Source organism: Atractosteus spatula, chromosome 5 (assembly GCF_055471065.1).
Source record: "Atractosteus spatula isolate fAtrSpa1 chromosome 5, fAtrSpa1.hap1, whole genome shotgun sequence".
NCBI lineage: Eukaryota > Metazoa > Chordata > Actinopteri > Semionotiformes > Lepisosteidae > Atractosteus > Atractosteus spatula.
This window is the reverse complement of record NC_142710.1, coordinates 53,977,466-53,998,879: the sequence shown is the minus strand read 5'-3', so window position 1 is coordinate 53,998,879 and position 21,414 is coordinate 53,977,466. Positions and strand designations below refer to the sequence as shown.

The following is a 21,414-nucleotide window of genomic DNA, read 5'->3' as shown; positions in this document are numbered from 1 at the left end:
AACAGGTTATATAGACAGAGATCAAGTTCAAGTTCGAGTTCGTCATTCCAGCCATATACAAGTATACAGTGGAATGAAATATCATTCCTCCTGGTCCACGGTGCAATTACAGACAAGACACTGACATAGACAATGTAGACAGGACTAGCAATACTAATATTAATAAATACGATTGTGCAAACTAAGACAGTGGCCATGTACACAGGATATACACATAGTGTAATTTAATCGTTACAGAATAGTATAAAAAAATATATCACACAAAATACACTAAACACTGGGGGATTTTAAACCTTGTTTCTGGAATTGGAGTGGGTGCAAGTAGGTACCAGGGTGTTGAGAAGCCTAACAGCCTGTGGGAAAAAGCTGTTACAGAATCTGGGGAGCTAGCCCGTATACTGCGATATCTTTTTCCAGATGGTAGGAGGGCAAAGAATTTATGGGAGGGGTGGGAGGGGTCATCTACTATACTGGACGCCTTGTGCATACAGCGTTTGTGAAAGATGACATGAATGGAAGGAAGGGATGCTCCAATAATGTTTCCAGCTTCTCATTTTTTCTTTGCCACAGACCATTTCAACAAGTCCTTTGGATTTCCAGTTTTTAAAAGGCGCATTTATAAAGTGTAAACTAGTTATAGTGTATCCCCTCAAGAAGCCTTCGGAAAGCAGCCATTTTCAGTTAAGACCAAAATGTATCTTTCCTTTCTAACCATTATTGTATTTCCAAATCCAAACAATGAGTGCAGGTTAGTTAGAGGATTTATTCTTACATTACAACTCTAAACTTTTCAGGACAAACCCAGTCAAATTCAGAATCTAGGGTCTGTGTAAGTGTATAAAATTAAATGGAGAAAGTATAATGCAGAACCCACAAGATCTGCATGTACTGTATGACAGAATACTGTTCAATTCATCAGGAGTTTTATTGATTTTATTGGTTAGTACCACTGCCACAGCTCCAGGATCCTTAACTTCATTCCAGTTGAAATCCAGTTGGAGGCTCTTGTCTGCGTGAAGTTTGTTTTGTTCTCCCCACCTTCACAGAGGGTTTCATCAACAACCTCTACCCTCCCAAACACATGTAGAGTTAACCAGTTAGCCAGTTAACCCAGCATTATCCATTTCATTAACAAAATGCTCACTTTATTACTCTGACCTGTCTGAATTGCTGTGGACTTGTTCTGCGGAACACTTAGGTTCTGAGTGTCAGTGAGACATGACGCCTTTCTTGGTACAACCTCTCTTGGTTGTACTTCTGTGGAAAGAAATTTCCACAATGCATCATGCTGCACAAAGTGGTATGTTTGCTTAATACGAACAGTGCATAATACAAATCCTTTTATATTCTGTGAAGAACTCACATTGTTATGATTTTGCACTCCTCATTAGTAGAGATTTGCAGGCTGACTTCTTCAGGAACCGTCTTCGACAAGAGGGCAGTCTTTCTGGTGTGAGACGAGAAAACAACCCTCACAACAGAAATTCAATTTGAATGCTCAATAAACACAAAATTTAATATTGACTTAAAGAAGTAAGAAAGGGTTTTAAGTCTTTAAGACTTCCAATTAAATTGGACAGACAGAGACGCAGCCAAGTTGCTGTCAGCTGGTCTCCTGTGTTAATCCTGGTTCTGCAGGGCTGACGAATGAAGAGCTGGGACAAGCTGGTAATGAATGAACTGGTCACATCAAATATTCATCCACCAATTTTCTCACTGCTGTATCCAATACAGGGTTTCTGGACACTGGAGCTGGACACTATCTGGCAAACAAGGGGTGTAAGTCGGGATACCCCCACGGGCGGGATGCAAGTCCATCTCAAGGTACACACAGACCCATGTGCACGTTCACACTCACACCAGGGCCAGTTTTCCCAGAATCCGATTAATCTATCAGTATGTCTTTGGACTGTGGGAGGAAAATGGAGCACCCCAGAGGAAATTCACATGAACCTGGCGAGAAGATACAGTACAAACTCCACACAGATAGATCCCCAAGTCTGGAATTGAACCCAGGGCCCCAGCACTGTGAGGCAGCAATACTAACCACTGTGCCACTGAGCCACCTCACAGCAATTATTATGATGATTTTTTTCAGACTAAAATAAAATATATATATATAAAAATACCATGTATAAATGGCTTACCAACAAGAATTGTCTTATAACCACCTTTTGCTCGCCTTAAATATGTATTGGACTGTGGGAAGAAAGTGGAGGATGCATCCACAAGTATTTGTAGACACACAGGCCCTGCACGGCTAGGATTGGATATACCCCATGTAGACCACAGAACAGGGGTGCCCAAGTTCAGGCTTGGAGGGACAAAGATGGGAAACTGCTGCTAAACTATTGCAAATAATCCAATGATTAGTTCGATTTGGGTGTTAAAACCTGAGCTGGAATGAAACCCTTGAGAGTCAGCAGCCCTGTAAAACTGGATATGGGCATTCCTGCTATAGAGTTTAAGGGGCTCTCTCAGTCTTACGTGTTTAAACTTCTGCTTGAGAATGCTTATCTCTTAGTTTCATTACAAAACATCAGGCCAACTTAACCCCCGACACCAATAATCCACTCCATCGTTCCAATTTTTTCTGCAACTATCTCTGGAATTATTTAATAATTAGAAGGATCAGTATACTGTAAATACGACCAAATGAAGAATTGGTTGCATAAAAGTACCATGATCAAAGGGATAACAATGGTTACAGTTGCCTTGCAGTAAATTCACTCTTAATATTTATTTTCTCTCTGAATCTCTTGCAAGCATTGCAAACAGTTCTGTTCATTACATTACAGAAGGCAATCTCTTGCTGTTGTTGCTGATTTTAAGCAATAGATGTTTAAAAATATTAAAGTGGATAAAACAAATGTAGAAACAATGCTGGGTTAAAAAAACTAAGCAATGCTTTGCAGGAACTGCTGACAGCCTCACAAGTGTAATTTTTGACACAGTTCTTTCTTTTGAACTTCATATTATAAGCAATAACTAAAGCGTTTTATTACCCTGGCAATACTGCAAAATAAGATATTCTCCTTTCCTTATTGTTTAATAGAATGTCATATTCTCTGACATTCCAAGTCATTTTTATCCAGACTGTACAAAATACTGCTTCCAGGGTTATAACCAAAGCAAAGAGGTTATTAACCGTATTACATCAGTGCGAGCTATACAGTACAGTGCAGAAATTATTTTGAAATCCTGTTTTGACATAAAAAATGTAATATGCCTTTTTTAAACCAGAGATGTATTCTCATGCAGATATATTCTAATGCAAAAATTCTTTCTGAAAGAAGTCAAACATGATATAAAGATCAACTGTTAATCCACATGCAACAGAAGACCCCAGAAAAGATGTTTTAGTGCTGTATGTCCTCTCTGCCTTCCTATCCGCTACACTGCGCTGCACTGTAATCACGTGGCACGTCATGTGACTGGCAGGGCTGTGGGTAACCTTTCACCTGTGGAGAGTGTATTCTATGTAGCCAGCGATCGGCAGCTGTCAAAATATACTGTACTATCAGTAAAAAAGATCTATACAGCGTGATTTGTGAGTATTAGCGCATTGATTAATTTATCCGTTTTGTATGTATGACGGATGATTGCTTTTCTCGCCTGGATCGGGTTATTTTCTGTTGTGTGATTTCTGCATTGTGTGTAGTAACAGATCCAGTTCAGCGAAAGAGCACTACAGTGTATATTAGCCAGGGTTTTCCTTATCGGTTTGATTAATTTTTCAAATATTCTGATGCTGAAAGCTGTGCACTAGACCGATTATGTCTCTTTTATTATTGTGTTTGCAACACAGTGTTTGTTTCTGTTACACGATTAACCAATAACATTTTGTAAATTTAACTTGATTAAATCCCATCAAGAGTTTGCCATACATATTTAATATTACTATAGACCCAAGACAATAATGATTATATGCTTTTAAACATGTCACGCGAAATGCTTCGTGAGTGTTGATAATAGATCTTTGGATTGTTTTTGTGGTTTTAGTAAGTGAGTGTAAAATAATCTAAAAGTACAGTGATTAGAACAAAACGCTTAAGAAACAGCGGATCCCAAGACATCCGAGAACACGTCCTTGTTGTAATCGACAGTCAAGGACTACTTACTTGTCTTGTTCATCTCCATTTTTTTAAGCCTTCAAGCCTTATTTCACACAGTAACCATGTTGTGTTGAGGGTTACAGAAGATTTGCACGACTCTTTAAGGAGGCGATACTGTGAAGTATTCACCAAGTGAAACAAAATCAGTCAGCCACCCCATGCCCCTCGGTAACTGACCGAAGAGTACGAGTCAAGCCTCATGCTACCTCCTTCAAATTGTGCTCGTTTGGAGCAGCTGTCCTGGCCTTTCGTGATTATAAGGCTTTTGTGTAGCGCTTTTCGCTAAATGGTTTTTCTTTTTTCATTTTAAAATCAAGTTAAAGTATTGACATGCTGTGTTGAGTTAAAACACTGAACACTTCAGCTGATAGAATAAAAATTAAATTGTTTTAATTTCTTTGGGTGTGCCTACACGCCTGCGTTTCACGTCAAAAGAAGGCCATTTAGAAGCCATTGAGAGGTGTGGACCTTACAAGCGTTTAATTATGAGAAACTCAGCTGAGGCTTTTAACATCTGTACAACCTTTTCTGTTCCAGTATTCTGTTCCCCCCTGCTGTTAGTGACCCTCTTATATTGCACCCTTTTAAGGCGTGCTGAAGCCTGGCAGCTCTGATTTCTCCAGCAGGCCCAAGGGATTAAATATAACAGGGACAATGTTAAATTAAGAGCAGCTGTCTCTTTTTTTCTAGTCTGTGATGAAGATAAGGAAGACTTTTTAGTGCTATTAGATCAAACAGATTAGGAGAAAACACACCAATAGTTGTGTGGTGTATTTCTAAACCATTGCCTTGATTTTTTTATTTTAATCTGGAATTGCCAATTATTGTTTATGATACACCTTCCCAATTTTTAATTACCAATTTTTAAAAAAACTTGGCTATTGGCAACAAATCCTTTACCAATCCTTACTCATTAATTCAGTGTACTTCAGGCTCCACAGTGCCTGACACAGTCAGAATTAGTTTTTTTCAGGTATCCATAGAACTTCTAAAACTTCTGTATCCTGTATGTTTAAACTATTTTAATGCTCTAAATTAAAGAGTTCTTGTTGTCATTTATTTTCATGGTAAACAGCTCAGTGAAATGTTAATTTTGTATATCAACCATTTCTGTATCATGTTTTAAGAGTTTCACATTATTGCTAAAACAATTATTTACTTCGATCTCATTATTTACTTTTCGTTGGATACAGCAGTACTGAAAAAATATTAATACTGAATTATTGCAGTGGAAGTGAAGTGTCTGTGATTCTAGTTACATCATAGTCACAAGCTGAAAACTAACAATTTGTATTTACTGTTAAAATCATGCTTTCTTGACTGGTTTATTCATTTAAGGTTTCCTGATATAATTCCATAATGGAAGTGCATTGCAGGAAGTAAATGACTCACACTCCCACTTGGAGAACAATTGGAAAACTCCCAATTGGAAAATGTAATGCATAGAGGCATTTGTTTCTGTTTTAATACTTAATGTTGCAAAAATGAAACTGCTGTCTAAGCAGGGCAGTGCTGTCTGATTGTTGAATGCCTTATTGAATTTTGATTTTAGAGCATTTTTACAAGTTCTTCATTCGACCTGTCCTGTGCTTATCACCCACACTGTAAAATATTGAATATTTTAAAAGTAAGAAAATCATGAATGCAGAAGCTCATAAAGAAAATGTAGGTTATTTTTACTGAATGTCTTGATGTTTTTTTAGGTTCTATGTGGGTGGCTTATGGCCATGGAATACCTAAAGGCTAAAGTTTTCCTCTGGCTTGGAGCACTATGAGGCAGCCATATTACTCTGGGGGAGCCTCTCTCTGGCACCAGCAGTTCCGTTTCTCCACAGCTTTTGTCCACCAGCAGCCCGCATTTCAAAAATGGCATCCAGCTACCCACCTCCGTTCGAGGAGCAGGGGGAGGTGAGGGAAGGCTTTCTCTGTCCGCTGTGCCTGAAGGACCTGCAGTCCTTCTACCAGCTCCAGGCACACTACGAGGACGAGCACTCTGGGGAAGACAGGGACGTCAAGGGACAGATAAAAAGTAAGAGCCAGCTTTAAAACCTTAGGTTAGGTTAGGCCAGGAGCTCTATCACCCTGTAACTCATAACTGACAAGCTAAGCAGGTGTAAGCCTGGCCAGTACCTGGATGGGAGACCTCCTGGGAAAAGCTAAGGTTGCTGCTGGAAGAGTTGTTAGTGGGACCAGTAAGGGGTGCTTACCCTACAGTGTGTGTGGCTCCTAATTCCCCATTATAGTGATGGGGACACTGTAAAAAAAAAAAGGCACTGTCCTTTGGATGAGATATAAAACCATGTTCCCAACACTCCGTGTGATTAAAAATCCCAGGATGTACACTTGTGTCTTGGCCAAATTTCCTTGGTCTTTACCGGTCATGGCCTCATAATCCCCATCTATGGGGCTTCATCACTCTATTCTCCTCCCCACTGATAGCCAATGTGTGGTGAGTGTACCGGCACACTTTGGCTGCTGTTGCATCATCCAGGTGGGGGCCACATATTGTTGGTAATGGAGTCCCTATTATCTGTCAAGCACTATGTAAGTGTAAGGAATTTTTATTAATCAATTAATCCTCAAAGTTAGTTTTTTCTTCTCCAGCTGAGGTTTCAGTTGATCTTTTTTCTTTTTGTGAGAAAGGAGCTAATGTCAAACTTTTATTAGCACGTGTCCTGTTCAAACAAGCTAATGTCAAACTTTTTTGTCCTGTTCAAACATTACTTATTACTTTTCTGGGCCTGTTGTACGTTTGGATGGTTTGGATGTTGCCATGTTGAGACGGGGGTGAAGTGAAGGCGTGGCTTCATGACTTTTTTAAACATAATAAGAGAGACATCCTTGGATGACAACAGCCTCCGTGCATTTCAGGCTTATTTGCTGCCTGGGTTTCCCTATTTTATTCAATTCTATCGCTGTTTGCTCAGCCATTTATACCTTCATTCATGGCATTTCTGTTACTCCCTCTTAACTAATGAAGGACTCCTGATTTAAATGTCAATCCTCCGGGTGTCTCTCCTCTCCTGTAAGGTCTGGTGCAGAAAGCCAAGAAAGCCAAAGACAAGCTCCTGAAGCGTGATGGGGAAGACCGAGCTGAATCTGGGAGCTATGAGTCTTTCTACTATGGAGGAGTTGATCCATATATGTGGGAACCCCAAGAACTGGGTAAGACTGAAACACTTTTAACAAATGCCCTGCAGTCAGTATCTGTATAGCTGACTCATTCAAAATATGTATTAAAACGTGAAAATAGACAAATCATATGAAGTACTTGCCAAAATGCAAACTAAAATGCATGCCTCCTTATAGCACTAAGAGTGGGTGAGGAATTTTGCAAAAATAAATATTGCTTCAAAAATGAGAGTGACAGTTTGCAGTCAGAATGAATCGGTTAACTCAGTTTGATAATGCTTCAAAATAAGTCAATGAGGTTGTTAGTCAAAATGAATTGTAAAAGGAAAAATGCTTGAACCATTAGATCACCGTATTTAATGACTATTTAACCACCGGGCTCAGGTGGACTACAGAGATAAATTCAGTATTATTACTTGTAGAATTTAGGTTCTTTTATTAACACTTTATGTGTTTTAATACTTGTGGGGGATGGTTAAATTACACACAGTTGAATAAAAAATGTGGCTGCAGATAAAGATTTCACTATTGTGTTTGTTGTTGTTGTTAATTACTTGCTAAGCAGACAACCTTATGTCATATCATAAGTTATGATAGTTCACAAGTGTAAAAGTAGAAGACTTTCACTTGCTGGAGCCCTGCACATTTCATTGTTACTTTTTCATTAGTAATTCATACAAAACAAGCCCTTTTTATCTAAATAATCAGATAGTTGTATAGGTAAGACCAAAGAACCCTGTAGCCCTAGATCAGTGGTTCTCAGCCCTGGTCCTGGAGGAACACTACAGTATGTCATATTTTTTGCTCTGTTTTAATTGTCCTTAAAACACTAGCTAATGGAGTTCAGTTTTCTATTTGCGGTATGTTTATAAATTTGCTTTCGGATCATTAAAGATCAAATGGGATCTATAATTGGTATCAACCCTGTACCTGTATTTTTCCACTGAATATAACCAATTGGACTTCACTCCTGATACAGAGTATGTCTTATATAGTGTCATTCCCACCTGTGTCTTTTCATCATCAAGTCACAAACAAGTAAAAGAGCTGTTTAGTCAGAAATAACAGCAAGCCCGTTGAGGAGGGACTCTAAACTCTGCATGCTGAAGTTGGAAACAGCACCCTTTGCAGTAGAGAATTCTTGACACTCAGGATTGACAGGAGAAACAAATCTGATAAAAGTCTAAACAAGCAAGCTGATCAATTAAGTCATTACCTGGCACTGAAAACCAGCTGAGAGCTCAACTGGCATGGAAACCAGCAGGCTGTGTTTCCTCAGTAGCAGGGTTAGGGTTATCCTAGAGGACTGGATCTGTTCATTTATACTACATACAGTACATTATAATTCAGCCAACATACTTTTTCCCATGTCTAGGTGCAACCAGATGTCACCTAGAAAGCTTCAAGAAACACAGAGCTGCACGAATTGACCACTATGTTATTGAAGTAAATAAATTAATAATCAGATTGGAAAAGGTGAGTGGTATTTCATTGTAAAGGGGTTTGCTGACATTCCTGAGATAAAATACTGAAAGTTGTTGTGGAGATTCTCTGATGTGTAGCTCAAACAAAAACAAGTTCTGTACTTAATTTGTTTCATGCCTATTGGTAGACTAACAAACTTTCAATTTCATGTGTCATCAGATAAACTAGGTGGATAAAATACAATATTTCATCAACACACTTTTATAGCACAGAGACATTTTTAACTCTCAATCTCTGTGTTGTGAATAACGAATTATCTCTAGATGCTACAAATTAAAATTTTTTTTTAAAGTATGTATATACTGTATGTAAACCGTTATGTCTTTGACGGGTCGTCCAGGTGTAGATTTTAATTCTTGGTGTTTCATTGTATCTGATACAGTACACTATGTGATACAATACACTAAAGGATGAACTATCACAGTCACAGTTTTGCACGTTTGTACAGATCTGCTTTATTCCCTAAGAATTACATTTCTGAAATCAATATAATGAGAAGTGACAAATGTGAAAATGTGTTCATTAAGCAATACATAAGTCTTTTATTTCCTTCTCACTATTAGTTAACAGCATTTGATAGGACCAATGCAGATGCTGCCACAATTAGAGGTGAGTAGAAGACTCGTCAGTCTTTTAAATGATATATTCAGTCGCCCTGTTTTTTAACTGTTGGTTATTATAATTCTCTTCTTTAGCAATTGAAAAGTCTGTTGTTTCGTGGGTAAATGACCAAGATGTGCCATTCTGCCCTGACTGTGGCAACAAGTTCAACATTCGAAACAGACGCCACCACTGCCGTCTCTGTGGATCCATCATGTGCAAGAAGTGCATGGAGTTTGTAACCCTACCCCTGGCACGTGAGTGACCACCTTTCTGGAAGCCCCTCCCTGTGGCCTGGCTGTGGGCATCTGCTCACATTGTATGCTGTGTTGTCTGTACATAGCAAAGAGAGATATGAGAAGAGATCTGCTGGTCCATTGAGGTTGCTTAGATTGTATTGAATTCTTCTTTTGAACATCCTTACAGGATATTTTAGGATCAGCCTGCACAAAATGTGTGGATCTGTACTAAACCCCTACAGTTCTTTGTTTGAAGAAGGATATTGTACTGTTTGTCCTAACTAATATTAAGTATCAGGTATATTTTGGATGTGTACGCCACTTTTCCCTCATCTTGGGTGACTGCATTGATTATTTAAGTGCTCTGATGGTGGTAGTGGGTGAAATCAGAATTGCTGGATAGAGCAGGAAAATATCTGTCAGAGCGCTTTTGCAGAAATTAAGTTGTATAATCCCATTTGAGTGGAGAGCAGAAGGAAGTTTTGCAGAGCTGGCCTGCCAGATCATACAACAAAGACTGCACTTACAAGACCAGTACAACTAAGAACAAAAGACTTTAAAAGAAAGAAAAAGTAGGAGAAAGAGATATTGGAATAAGTTCATTCTTCAATGATGAACTGAATCTGTAATGTATTAGGAACTGATGGGACTCAGAATTAATGATCAGAGAATTCAAGGAAAATAGAGTAAATATTTAATGAATCAATAAACCCCCAGTTTGTTACTGAGCACATGCATGTAGTTGTCCTTTTTGCTTTGGTTTAGAATGCCAGCTCCCCAGGGGAGGATTATTTATTGAAAATAGGTATGCATATATAAAAGATCAGTTTCTGAGTACATTAGGGTTTGTTAGTGTTAGTATTTAAGTGTGCACAGGCTTTGGAACCAACTGGATACAATCATATAAACATTAGTTTGTGTCTCATTTTAGTTCTTTTTTTAAACAAATACTTTGCTTAATTATTTCTCAACCACCAAACAGTTCACAGAAAATTTCTCTGACTGATGGGGGGGGGGGGGCGTTATTATTTTACCAGATGCTTGTACTCAAGCTGATGAAGGCTGAGGTTGAAGTTTTTGGTTAAGCTAACTTTGCCAGCTCCTTTCAGGATTTTCAATCCTGGAATGAAATAAACTGTGTGCAGGCAGGGTCTGGGGTTAGAGCTGTTGTGCTTTTCCCATGTCAGACAAGCTAACAAGCGGCACCAGGGAGGCCCTGTGTGCCCCAGGTAGCCCCGGCCAGTCATCCAGTGTCAGTGTGCAGAGCTCCCGCCGTGGAAGCATCAGCAGCCTGAGTAGCGTGAGCTCAGTGCTGGAGGAGAAGGACGAAGACCGTATCCGTTGCTGTCGCCACTGCATGGACGTGCTTTTGAAGCGCCAGCAGAAGCTGGAAGAGAAAGACCACGTGCCCGATATCGTCAAGCTCTATGAGGTACATTAGCGGTCTGGTCTCTCTTTGTTCTGTGACGTACTGTACACAAGTGGTCTGGTCTTTTTTTGGAGGCATGGGTTCAAATCCCACTGATAACACCATATGATGTCTGTGACCACCCCTGAATTTGCTTCCGGGTAGTTTTGTGGTCACACTGTGAGCCTTTTCTCAGTGATCACACTTCCAATGTTTGAATGCAGAACAAACAGAAGACTTGCTACCAGCTTCCATTTCCTGTCACTGTGAAAGATCTGTGAAGACTGAAATAACCGTAGCTTGAGCTAATATCACTCCTTATCCAGTTATTATGAGTAGTATTATATGTTAACCATATCATTATTCACTGCCAGATGCATTTCTGAAATCAATGTAATGAGAAGTGACAGCATATTTTCAGAACGATCCTGAGAATGATTTCTATCTACTGCTAAATTATTTTTTCCTCCTCTTTTTTCTAGAAACTGAGAATTTGCATTGAGAAAGTGGATCAGAAGGCTCCTGAGTATATAAAAATGGCAGAATCATTAAAGTAAGTAATATCTGCATGATTTATAACAAAATCCAAAGTATTGTAGCCGGTGCTTTGAAGAACAATATTGGTTTTCAAACACTTTAGCCACCTTAATCATTTTTACTAATGATTTTTTTTTCTGCCAATTTATCCCTTTATTTACTTTCAGTGCTGGGGAGACAACCTACAATTTAGAGCATGCCAATGGCCTCAGGCTGGAGGTCCAGAAGTACTATGAGCTGATAGATGCACTAAGGTATATCCCACAAGAAAATACTTTTCGGATGACTGGATATTAACTGACTTTATTCTTCAGGCATTATAATTGCAGTGCAGCAACACAGGTAGCAATGTTTTTTTTCGCCTGTAAATACAGTATATAGTCCTATTATTGTTAATCTGTTGAAGGGAGCTGTTGAGAAGAGAATGGTTGTTTACTTTTTTCTGTTTAATAAAATCAATACAGTTGTGCTCTCTGTTGCATACTTTACAGTTTTAAAAAATAACAACTTTATAGCCTGCTGGTCCCTGATACTGTCAGGAGATTCTACATTTATAAAATGCAACAGCAAACGCAACAACCATTATTTTTTTCTTGTATGAATTTGTCATAATGTCAGTAATTTAGATATACTACTTTTCTTAATGCAGTAAGAAAATTCTCACACTAGGCATGAATGAGGAGCCAAAGCCACATCCGAAGACCCAGCAGCTACAGCGGATGATTAGATACTCAGCCACACTCTTTGTACAGGTAGGACTGGAATGGGGGTGAGGAGGGAAGGTCATATGCGTTTTTAATTATTGTTTTACTCTCTACTCCAGATACTCCCTTTTCACAAAACCTTCTGTTAGTTATCTGAAGGACATTTGACACGGAGAGTGGAAACTGGAATGTAAAATCTTTGTTTTTTTGTCTTTTTAAAAAGTAGCAAAGATAACTAAAATGAGAGAAAGGCAGGTCAGAAATATTGTTTATCTCAATACCCAATACACAGGTCAAGATGATGCAAATGTATAAATTAAGGGATTTCAGACCCTATTTTGAATTTCTGTGCTGTTTGTTTTCAAGTGTTTTCTTAAGATTTCCTCTTTCTGAATCTGCAGGGCCAAAAAAAAGCCTCTTTCAATACCATCTCTGAAAACTCCTGCTGTATTTTTTAGGAAAAATTGCTGGGGCTGATGTCCCTGCCTACAAAAGAAAAATACGACGAGCTGAAGGAGAAACGGAAGCAGGAGATCGAGAGGAAGTTGCAGCTGGAGAGACAGGTGAGAAGGTTTCACCAAACTGTAACTCGTATATTTCTGTTATCCCTTTCAGATCTGTTTCTTCATCTTTTTATAAGTGGAAAAATATTGAAAAATTGCATAAATCATTAAAAACATGCTTCTCGGTTTGAATGCATTTCCTTAATATTGAAACAAATGGTCATCTGAGATATGAGACACTGTACACTGGCTCTGCTGTTAAGAGTGAAATGAATGATAGCACATCCAGTTACGTAAAACCACATTTGTTTTTGTTCTAGGCTGCGCTCGAGACGCAAAAAAGGAGAGCCGAAGAGAAGCCCCGAGATCAGTTCCGTCTGGCTGCCAGCACCAACGGCGAAGCCACGCCATTGCCCAAGCCCTCCATGACCAAAGCGAGTGGATGGCTGCCCAACTCCAGCGTTCTGCACACCCAGGAGATCAAGGATCCTCTCCTCCAGCAAATAGACAACATCAAATCCTTCATCCGCCAGGCCAAAGCGGCTAATAAGGTAGACGAAGTCAACATGCTGGAGGAGAACCTCCGTCAGCTGCAGGACGAGTACGACCAGCAGCAGACCATGCTGGCCATTAGGCTGTCCAAGCAGATGGCCGAAGAGGAGGCCATGCAGCAGAAGCAGCTCCAGGTCCTGGAGGAGAAGGAATGGGAGCGAGAGCACTGTAAGGCATCGCAAAACATGCGAACACGCTCTTTAGATTTTCGGGAGGCCTCGCCCTTTCAGGGAGAGGATTCTGGGAAACGTGCCACAGACAGTGAAAGCTTAGGTGCCGCCACAACAAAGATCAGCCCCTTATCCAAAACGCAGTCCATGAAAGCTTTCCATCACCTGCCTAGCCGGGAAAAGACTCCTCCTCTGCCGCAGCAGGATGAACTGAGACACCGTTCAAAACCAGAACAGAACAAGCCTGCTACCTCTTTAAACCCGTTCGAAGATGAAGACTCCACGCCCATTGAAGATGACCCCTCGAACCCTTTCGCAGAAGAAATTTCAAAAGAACAGTCCGCCTCAATAAGGAAGCTTCCGAACGGTGAAAAGGAATACAACCCATTTGAAGACGAGGAGGAGGAGGTGGGATCCAGTGGCCATGGCGAGATCAAGGGGTACCTGAACCCATTCGACGAGGAGGACAACGGCAATCCTTTCAGCGAAGCACGAACCACACCAGTCGCCGAGAGCGCATCCACCAATCCCTTTGACACCGATGATGCTATTGATGAAAACGTCATTGAGGAAGAGCTGCTGATCCAGCAGATTGATAATATCAGAGCGTACATTTTTGATGCCAAGCAGAGTGGCCGGGCTGACGAAGTGGAATTGCTGTCGGAGAACCTACGAGAACTACAGCGCACTCTACAAGAGCAGAAAAGAAAAACGCACTAATTTTTTTTTGTGTGTATTTGTCTGGAAGGGTGGGGGATCAGTCCTATACTGTTTTTTGTCTTGTACACCAATGTACTCGAGTGTATTATCATCTGCAGACCCTTCTGTTGACATTTGCCACAAAAAGCACAATATTGGAAAAAGTACACCAAATTCTTTCTTCAATTAGTAAAATGAGTTAAATTTGAAATACACTGAATATTATTCTGTTTATGTCTTTATACTTTGATTTCCTTCACATTCAGTGACTTAAATTTAGTTCTTGAGAAGTGGGTACACACCGTAAGAATGGTCATTTAGGCAGGGCAGTGTTTTATACTAAATATCTCATTTCAGAACTGAAAAACGACTATGTGAATGATTGTTTTATAATTTTAGGAATGTCTTAATAGCATACACAGAAAATGTCTTGCAGAAATACTTCATTAAAAAAATCAAATCAAGCCAGAAGCTAGCCCAAACTATTGTATATTTAAAGATGTTAATGTTGCAGGATGATTGGCAAAATGTTAAAAACTCTGTACCACTGCTTCTATTGCTGTAAAGTATTAGCTACCTTTTATATACATTGATGCCATCAGTAATATTTTGCTTTCACTACCTATAGGTTTAGCTCCGTCTTAAAAACAATGTTTCACTTTAGCGAAGCATTTATTTTCTTCTAGTGCCGTCTATTCTGCTTTGTCCCTTTTCATTCATCTACATTAGGTTAGCTGTATGGCTTAAATTCAAGAAGGCAACTGTCCAGTCTGCCACAATCTGTATGTAGTGAAAACTGAATTATTTAGATGGTTCTCTGTAATCAGGTGCCTTGACTGTTACATGCTAGCAGTGTGACGGCCCTCTGAGCGATATTTCATACAATTTTCATGAACATGCTGAACAATAGCTTTGTCAGTTTTTGTCCAAATCATTTTAAACCAAACATGTCCCAGTATGGCTCCCTTCATTCACCTCAATAAATCAGTAATTTGTCCATAAAAATACATAATTTCTCTGGCTTCTTTAGCTTTGTCCTTTAGTGTTTAATTGAAAGAATTCACTCATTAATGGGTAGCTTCCTTAATCTGTAGAGACAAATTCCATTAAAAAAGGGAGTACTTTTCCCAGGACCTCATATTGCCACCTGCTTTGTCATTCCCATTGTATTGGAATCAGATTAGCTCACCTTCTGTACTAAAATTTCCCCAATACCTCCACTGGAAGCACAAGTTTGTGTTATAGAAGAAGTGTTGGAAAAATGGAGCCGCAGAATTATGGAACTAGTAAACTTAATTTTTTTTTGTATATATATATAAAATCTTTCTCTTCAGCCTAACTTTTTAAAACATATGTAGTAAAACTGACTTTCTTCTTGTTTTAAAACTGTAACACTAACCAAAAAAGTATTATGGATATCAGTGATACATCTTGAAAAAATTATTTAGACATGTTTTTAGACCGCTCTTATGCAGTTTAGCTTTTTGAGACCTTGTTTAAACCAAGCTGACATTAATCAAGTCCAGTACTGTATGTACACTATCAAAATTTACCACTAAAGAAAAGCTATAGACTATAAACAGTACACATTGTAAATGCTTGTGTTAAATGTTGAAGATTAATAATGTAGCTTTGAATATACTGCCTGTACTCCTTTCATGATCGGGGTTGATGTCATTCTGCACTAATAAAACTGGCTTCTGCCCAAGAAAGTGTAAAACTTATTTTTTCTTTAAGTGATGTTATCATCTGTTATCACCACCAGCATTGGCATTACAGCCCTTAAATTGGTTGATCATCGAAAGATCAATGATGAAATCTGTTATCTAATTAAGGTACACAAATAAAATAATTTAGAACTTTCAGTGCTTTTTATTTTTATGACAAAAAGATTTTTTAAGTTATGATTTTGTAATGTTTATCGAATATGATCTTCTCCTTTTCTAGGAATGTAAAGGCTTTCTAGATACACATATCACGATAACCCCATGTGACAGTAAGTCTTCTTTCAGGGACCCAAAAGGCTCAGGAGATGGCTTTGCGCTCCTTCAACATCTCAGATGGTACAAAAAAATCCTGGGGATCAGCACTACCAGTGGTAGTAAATGAACTAAAACAGCTTAAACTTCTTTGTATAAAAAAATCAGCACTTTCAGATCTCCTTTAAACAGACACAAAATTCCATCAAATGAAGAGCCACAACATATATACAAGAGTCCCAGGCATGTGTGATCAGTCCTCAGCTGACTTCATCTGTGCCTTATATTTGCCCGTCATTTCCTTGGGCAAGGGTACCAGGCCAGGACAGGGCACCTGGCCCTCCACCTCACACATGCACTCCTTCAGACAGTACTTCTTGGGACCGAAATGGGCAGGGTTGGACGCCACCATCCGAGCCATTTCCTCAGCCTGCAAAACCTCCCTGAGTGAGGGGAGGAGAGGGAGAAGGAGGTGACGAGAAGAACAGGAGAAAAAACCTTTCTGTCCAGTGCAGCAGGTACTGAGAATAGATGCAATTTTCAACGTCAATAAAGCTTTAAATTAAAAAAGTAATTTTAAGCTGTATCAAGGGTGTTTTTGTATATCTCCCATGACTTACAAACATACAGCAAACTGTTTAGAAATTTTGGGATTTAAAATATATAAATATAAATGGGCAAAAAATAAAAAGCAGAACTTGTACAACATGCAGTGCCGAGATCTATTAAATATTTAAAAAAACATGGAGCTACTGACACTGTAGTTGCTTAGTAAACAAGCAAATGCAGTTGTTTTTCTTTTATGTACAGAAATTGAAGAAAGTGTGAATTTTAGCAGCAAAACTTCTCATTGGGAAGATGTAAGCTGTGGTGTAGTATAGGAATCTTTTTCAGGCACATTGCTGTTCCTGATCTCTCAAGTTTGCAAACTAGTTACACAAAAACAGGGGGATTGGTTTCTGAAACATTGTAATTTCTTTGCTGCTAAGACTTAACACAAAATCACAGATTGGGCAGACACTAGACAAATGAAGTTTAACACTGGTGAGTCAAACTCAATCAAGCCAGAAACTGGGAACACATACAACCCAAGTGCAAATGTGACTGAACTTCACAAAACCATAAAAGGATGGGGCTCATAAAACTAGCACTCACATCACCTTAAATCCATTAAAGTATTTATTTAGACTCAATCTGTTCCACCCAGTCTGAATCTACATTCAATAACAAACTCAACTCTTTGCTCTTGTTCTTGTTCTTTAGCAAACATCAGGTCTTCACTAACTAGCATTAACTTTTCTTCTCATTAACTATCCCAGCTGATCCTGTTTGGCCAGTGAAGCTTTTTGTAACAATGCTTGCTTCCCTGACACAGCAGCAGCAAGTTTTATCATTTTCCCTCTCTTGCTTCAACCCCATTGAACCTGGCAGACAACTATGGAGTCTGCCTGTTTCACACCTGTATTTCCCTCAAGCACCTCTAACTCACTGAGTCCTTCAGGCCTGTAAGCCAACTCAACTCATTACTAATGAGGACTTTCCCCCTTTGGGGCTCTCACTCTCTATCATTTCACACCAGAGCTTAGGTACAGAATGAAACCTTTTCCCTCCTGGCTGTTCTTATAAAGACTCTTCTTTAACCCAGAGGAGTGGCTAATTCTACAAGGAGCCTATCCTGACACCTCTTCTTCCTCATGAGGAATTTCACTCCTCCTGAATGCTAGTTGGTCAATCGGACCAGGTATGTCTCATTATACAGGTTTTTCCAATTAACAGATGGCTCACAAAGCCACTCTCTCAAACTCACTAAGGGATTTTGGCATTTATTATTCATGGTGGTAGGAATAAAAAAGTAAAAAATGCTTGGGCATATTGATAAATGTGTGAATTTAAGTTGTGGCAAGTTATACTTAAGCTTTACAATGCACTAGCAAGAATTTTCGAATTTTTGAGTTCATTTTTGGTCACCTGACCACAAAAAGATTACAGCCTTAAGAATAAAATCAGGAATTTCCAACAAGTACCAACAATGATTACAGATCTTAGGGCCAGGAGTATAAACCAAAAGGGAATTCATTTGGGAGAACAGGAAACACTTCTTTACAAGAAATCTTGGTGTGGTCTAAAATAGGTTTCACTATCAGGAGGTTGAGTACCAGTATCTGACTTATTATTAACAAACATCTAAATTAAATTTTAGATTCACTTGGCTACCGAACTATCAAAAAGTAAAATGGGTCAAATGGCCTCCTCTCACCTGCAACCTTTCTTATGTTTTTAAACATTTGTGAGGGATAAACTAAAAACCTCGGCCTTTTTTCTTGACAAAGTGTAGACTTCACTGGGATAAACCTTGATTGAGAAAATCTTCAAGTTTGCCATTACTCACTGAGATTTGCCCAGAATCTTCTTGACATGATGCGTTATCTGTATGTGATCCTTTCCTTCTACATCCACCAAAACCTGTTCGCCGTCATCTGCACAGGCAGGAAAAACAGTTAGGAAAGCAGGAAGCACCCTTGTCTAAACACATTCCACTGCGTCTTACAATTTTATTGATTTTTTCTCTTTATTACAATGTTTTAACTAATCCTGTATGGTTATTTTCCATATTGTGTATTCTACATTTATTAACCTTTCATAACAGTTAAGCTTTGTATCCAGATGTGGACCTAAATGTATTTTAAATCCCTTTTAATTAAAAGCTAGAAGAAAATATGTAATACAGTGCTGTCTTCCATTCACATGACTTTATTGAGATTGACACAGCAGAACTGCCTTAGCATTTTAGGAGGACTAACGTAAGAAAGAGAGCAGGTCCGAGAGCTTTTAGGGATCAATAGGAATTTACAACATAATAAAATATACACATTAAAAAAAGACTGGAAAAAATATTAAAATCTGTTAAATTTTAAGATTTTGAAATTCTTCTCTCTATAGAAGAAATCTACTGTATTAAACCATCCCAAAAAAAAACGCCAGGCCAAGGGAACTTAACTATAAGCCCGCGGTTCTTATATATCTCTCTTGAAAAAGTCTTGAGAGAATAGGTTGCATATAGGGAAACAAGCAGGTTTTGTTAAATATGGTCTATAAACATCCTCACCAAGCCAAGTCATGTGCTAGACTTTTGTTGATAAGATTCTCATTGAACAGCACCTCAACACCTTTGAGTGTGCTTTGCCGTTTTTTAATATTATATGTCATATATACAACATCGTTTTTATTGTATATTTATTGCTGTGACCACTTTGGATAAATTCAATGATTTACAGCTCCCAGTGCTTACAAAACACCGCCCGTTATATAACAGAATAGTAAGTTAAATGCAGCTTACGCAGTTCAAAACCATGCCGTATCCAGACTAATTTCATTCTTTAGAAAAATACTTACCAAGATAAAACTTCACAAATGGGGACGGAGTTAGATTTTTATACATCACGATCTGGACCCAAGGGTTTTTATACTGGATTTGAGGAATTTTAAAAAATACAAACTTTCTGGAGGAAAAAATAAAATAAGTTTAGTGACACAAAACTTATTTTAATTGATTATAGTGGCACACTTTCTAAAAGCTTTAAGACAATATTAAGACAACGTTTAATAAATGGACATTTTTGTCCTAAATTAATTCTTATCCGACTGAAAAAAAACCCTTAATAACATACAAATACTTTTGTGTTTGTTTTGTACAGTATCTTATTATAGATGCAGTCTTCTCCGCACTGACCTTGCGCCATCGCTCAGCTCTCCATGCGTGTTGTAATTCACAGTCATTATTTTCACGGAGTTTTTAAATACTACATCTCCCTTCTGAAGATATTCCAGTGTTCTCCTAATGGGAAACCTTCCTTTCATAGGCATTGTTATTAGCTAATTTTACATGCAGAAACACAAAACAAAAAAACATACACTCTCTACTTACAATACATGCCTCACTACCTTTGACCTGCGGGTAAAACATGAATCAAACTGCATTATTGTCATTGTAGTTCAATGGCTTTCGGGACATCTTTCGGGATATCACAAATTTGTACCTTAATGAAAATCCTTTTTCGCTTAAAAGTTTTTTCCATCTTATGTTATAAAAATTAAAATAGATCGTAAACAAGCATTATTATAATTTCATTTCACGAATCATTATGCTTTCACTGAACTACATTAACCACAATGCCTCAATTTCACCAGTTTCCGGCGGAGCCGAATGTGTGTATTAAAATAATGTTGCGTGTATTTTCTTTGGCAAGGGCTGGATACGAAGGTGTGCTTGACAGTGGTTCTATTCTTCGTTCTCAGACGTCTATTAAATTACATATTCAATTAATATCAAACTTTAAGGAAGATCTAGATATTCTCTCATATCGTAACTCAATAACTCAGAACCAGGAATATACTAAGAGGCATTTAAAACACAATGAATGGAACCAATATCATTTGTTGCATTTGAAATATCTCAGAATATATATTATATATACTGTATATACACCTGCATACATAAATTTGAAAGCCAGACGGTTTTGTAATTCAGTGGGTTTACTGCAGAATGTATTTAATCAAGATTTAGTTATTTCAAACTAAAGACTGAATAGCAATGAAGAAAAACTTTCATTAGCCAGGCCTGCCTGACACCAGTTAGTTCTTCAAACATTTTTTTAGTCCTGAAAGCTTTGACTGAGGTTTTCTGGGAACTCCTGGGCTCCATACTCCTGTTGGTGTTGGCTATTACGAAGGTTTCCATGTTAACCATCATCTCTGCCTACAATAGAGATGAGTTTCAGATGTTGGTGTGTTATTGGTCAGGGCCCTTTTAATTTCAATTTGCTCTAGATCTGACCCAAATGAGTCTCCCTGCCCAAGATTGACTCTGCCTTCCTCTTAACAGGCCAGAATGTATAGTTTTACTGTTTGTGGTGTTTTATTAACTACCTACATAAGAACATACAAATCTTCAAAATTAAATCTAAACACATTCTACACCTTGACCTATTATACACTAGTATAGTAGTTGTGAATACAGTAAAAAATATATTGTAAAAACAATTTTTTTGAGACAATTGGCATAATTACAACATATTATTTCAAAATAATGTTATCTCAAACTTCTGTTTTTCTAAGCTATACCGTTATTTTGACATATGCTTCTCATAATCTGGTCAAACTGAAGGAGAAGTCGCTTTTTATTAGTCTATACCAAGATCAACACAGAATCAGGCACTTGTCAGAATTGCATTCCATATTTGGGTAGGTCTGCACAAATAAATATATTGTTATAATATTGGGTTGTAATATTG

The 21,414-nt window shown here is 38.4% G+C and overlaps 2 protein-coding genes across 2 annotated transcripts; one reads left to right on the top strand and one right to left on the bottom strand.

Moving 5' to 3' along the window:
• Window positions 1-3,433: 3,433 nt before the first annotated feature.
• LOC148835276 (rabenosyn-5-like) lies at window positions 3,434-15,856 on the top strand. Its single transcript, XM_088916412.1, has 12 exons — window positions 3,434-3,550; window positions 5,819-6,144; window positions 7,146-7,280; window positions 8,623-8,723; window positions 9,296-9,341; window positions 9,428-9,589; window positions 10,759-11,003; window positions 11,462-11,532; window positions 11,684-11,770; window positions 12,166-12,268; window positions 12,679-12,783; window positions 13,044-15,856. Exons 2-12 carry the CDS (start codon window positions 5,982-5,984, stop codon window positions 14,163-14,165), a joined length of 2,340 nt encoding a protein of 779 aa, XP_088772538.1. The 5' UTR covers window positions 3,434-3,550; window positions 5,819-5,981; the 3' UTR covers window positions 14,166-15,856.
• Window positions 15,857-15,996: 140 nt separating this feature from the next.
• LOC148835275 (small ribosomal subunit protein mS25-like) lies at window positions 15,997-20,079 on the bottom strand. The gene is made up of 4 exons (XM_088916413.1): window positions 19,854-20,079; window positions 19,517-19,623; window positions 18,513-18,600; window positions 15,997-16,566 (listed from the first exon to the last, which is right to left on the bottom strand). The coding sequence occupies exons 1-4, from the start codon at window positions 19,985-19,987 to the stop codon at window positions 16,377-16,379; spliced, it is 519 nt and encodes a 172-aa protein (XP_088772539.1). The 5' UTR covers window positions 19,988-20,079; the 3' UTR covers window positions 15,997-16,376.
• Window positions 20,080-21,414: the final 1,335 nt, after the last annotated feature.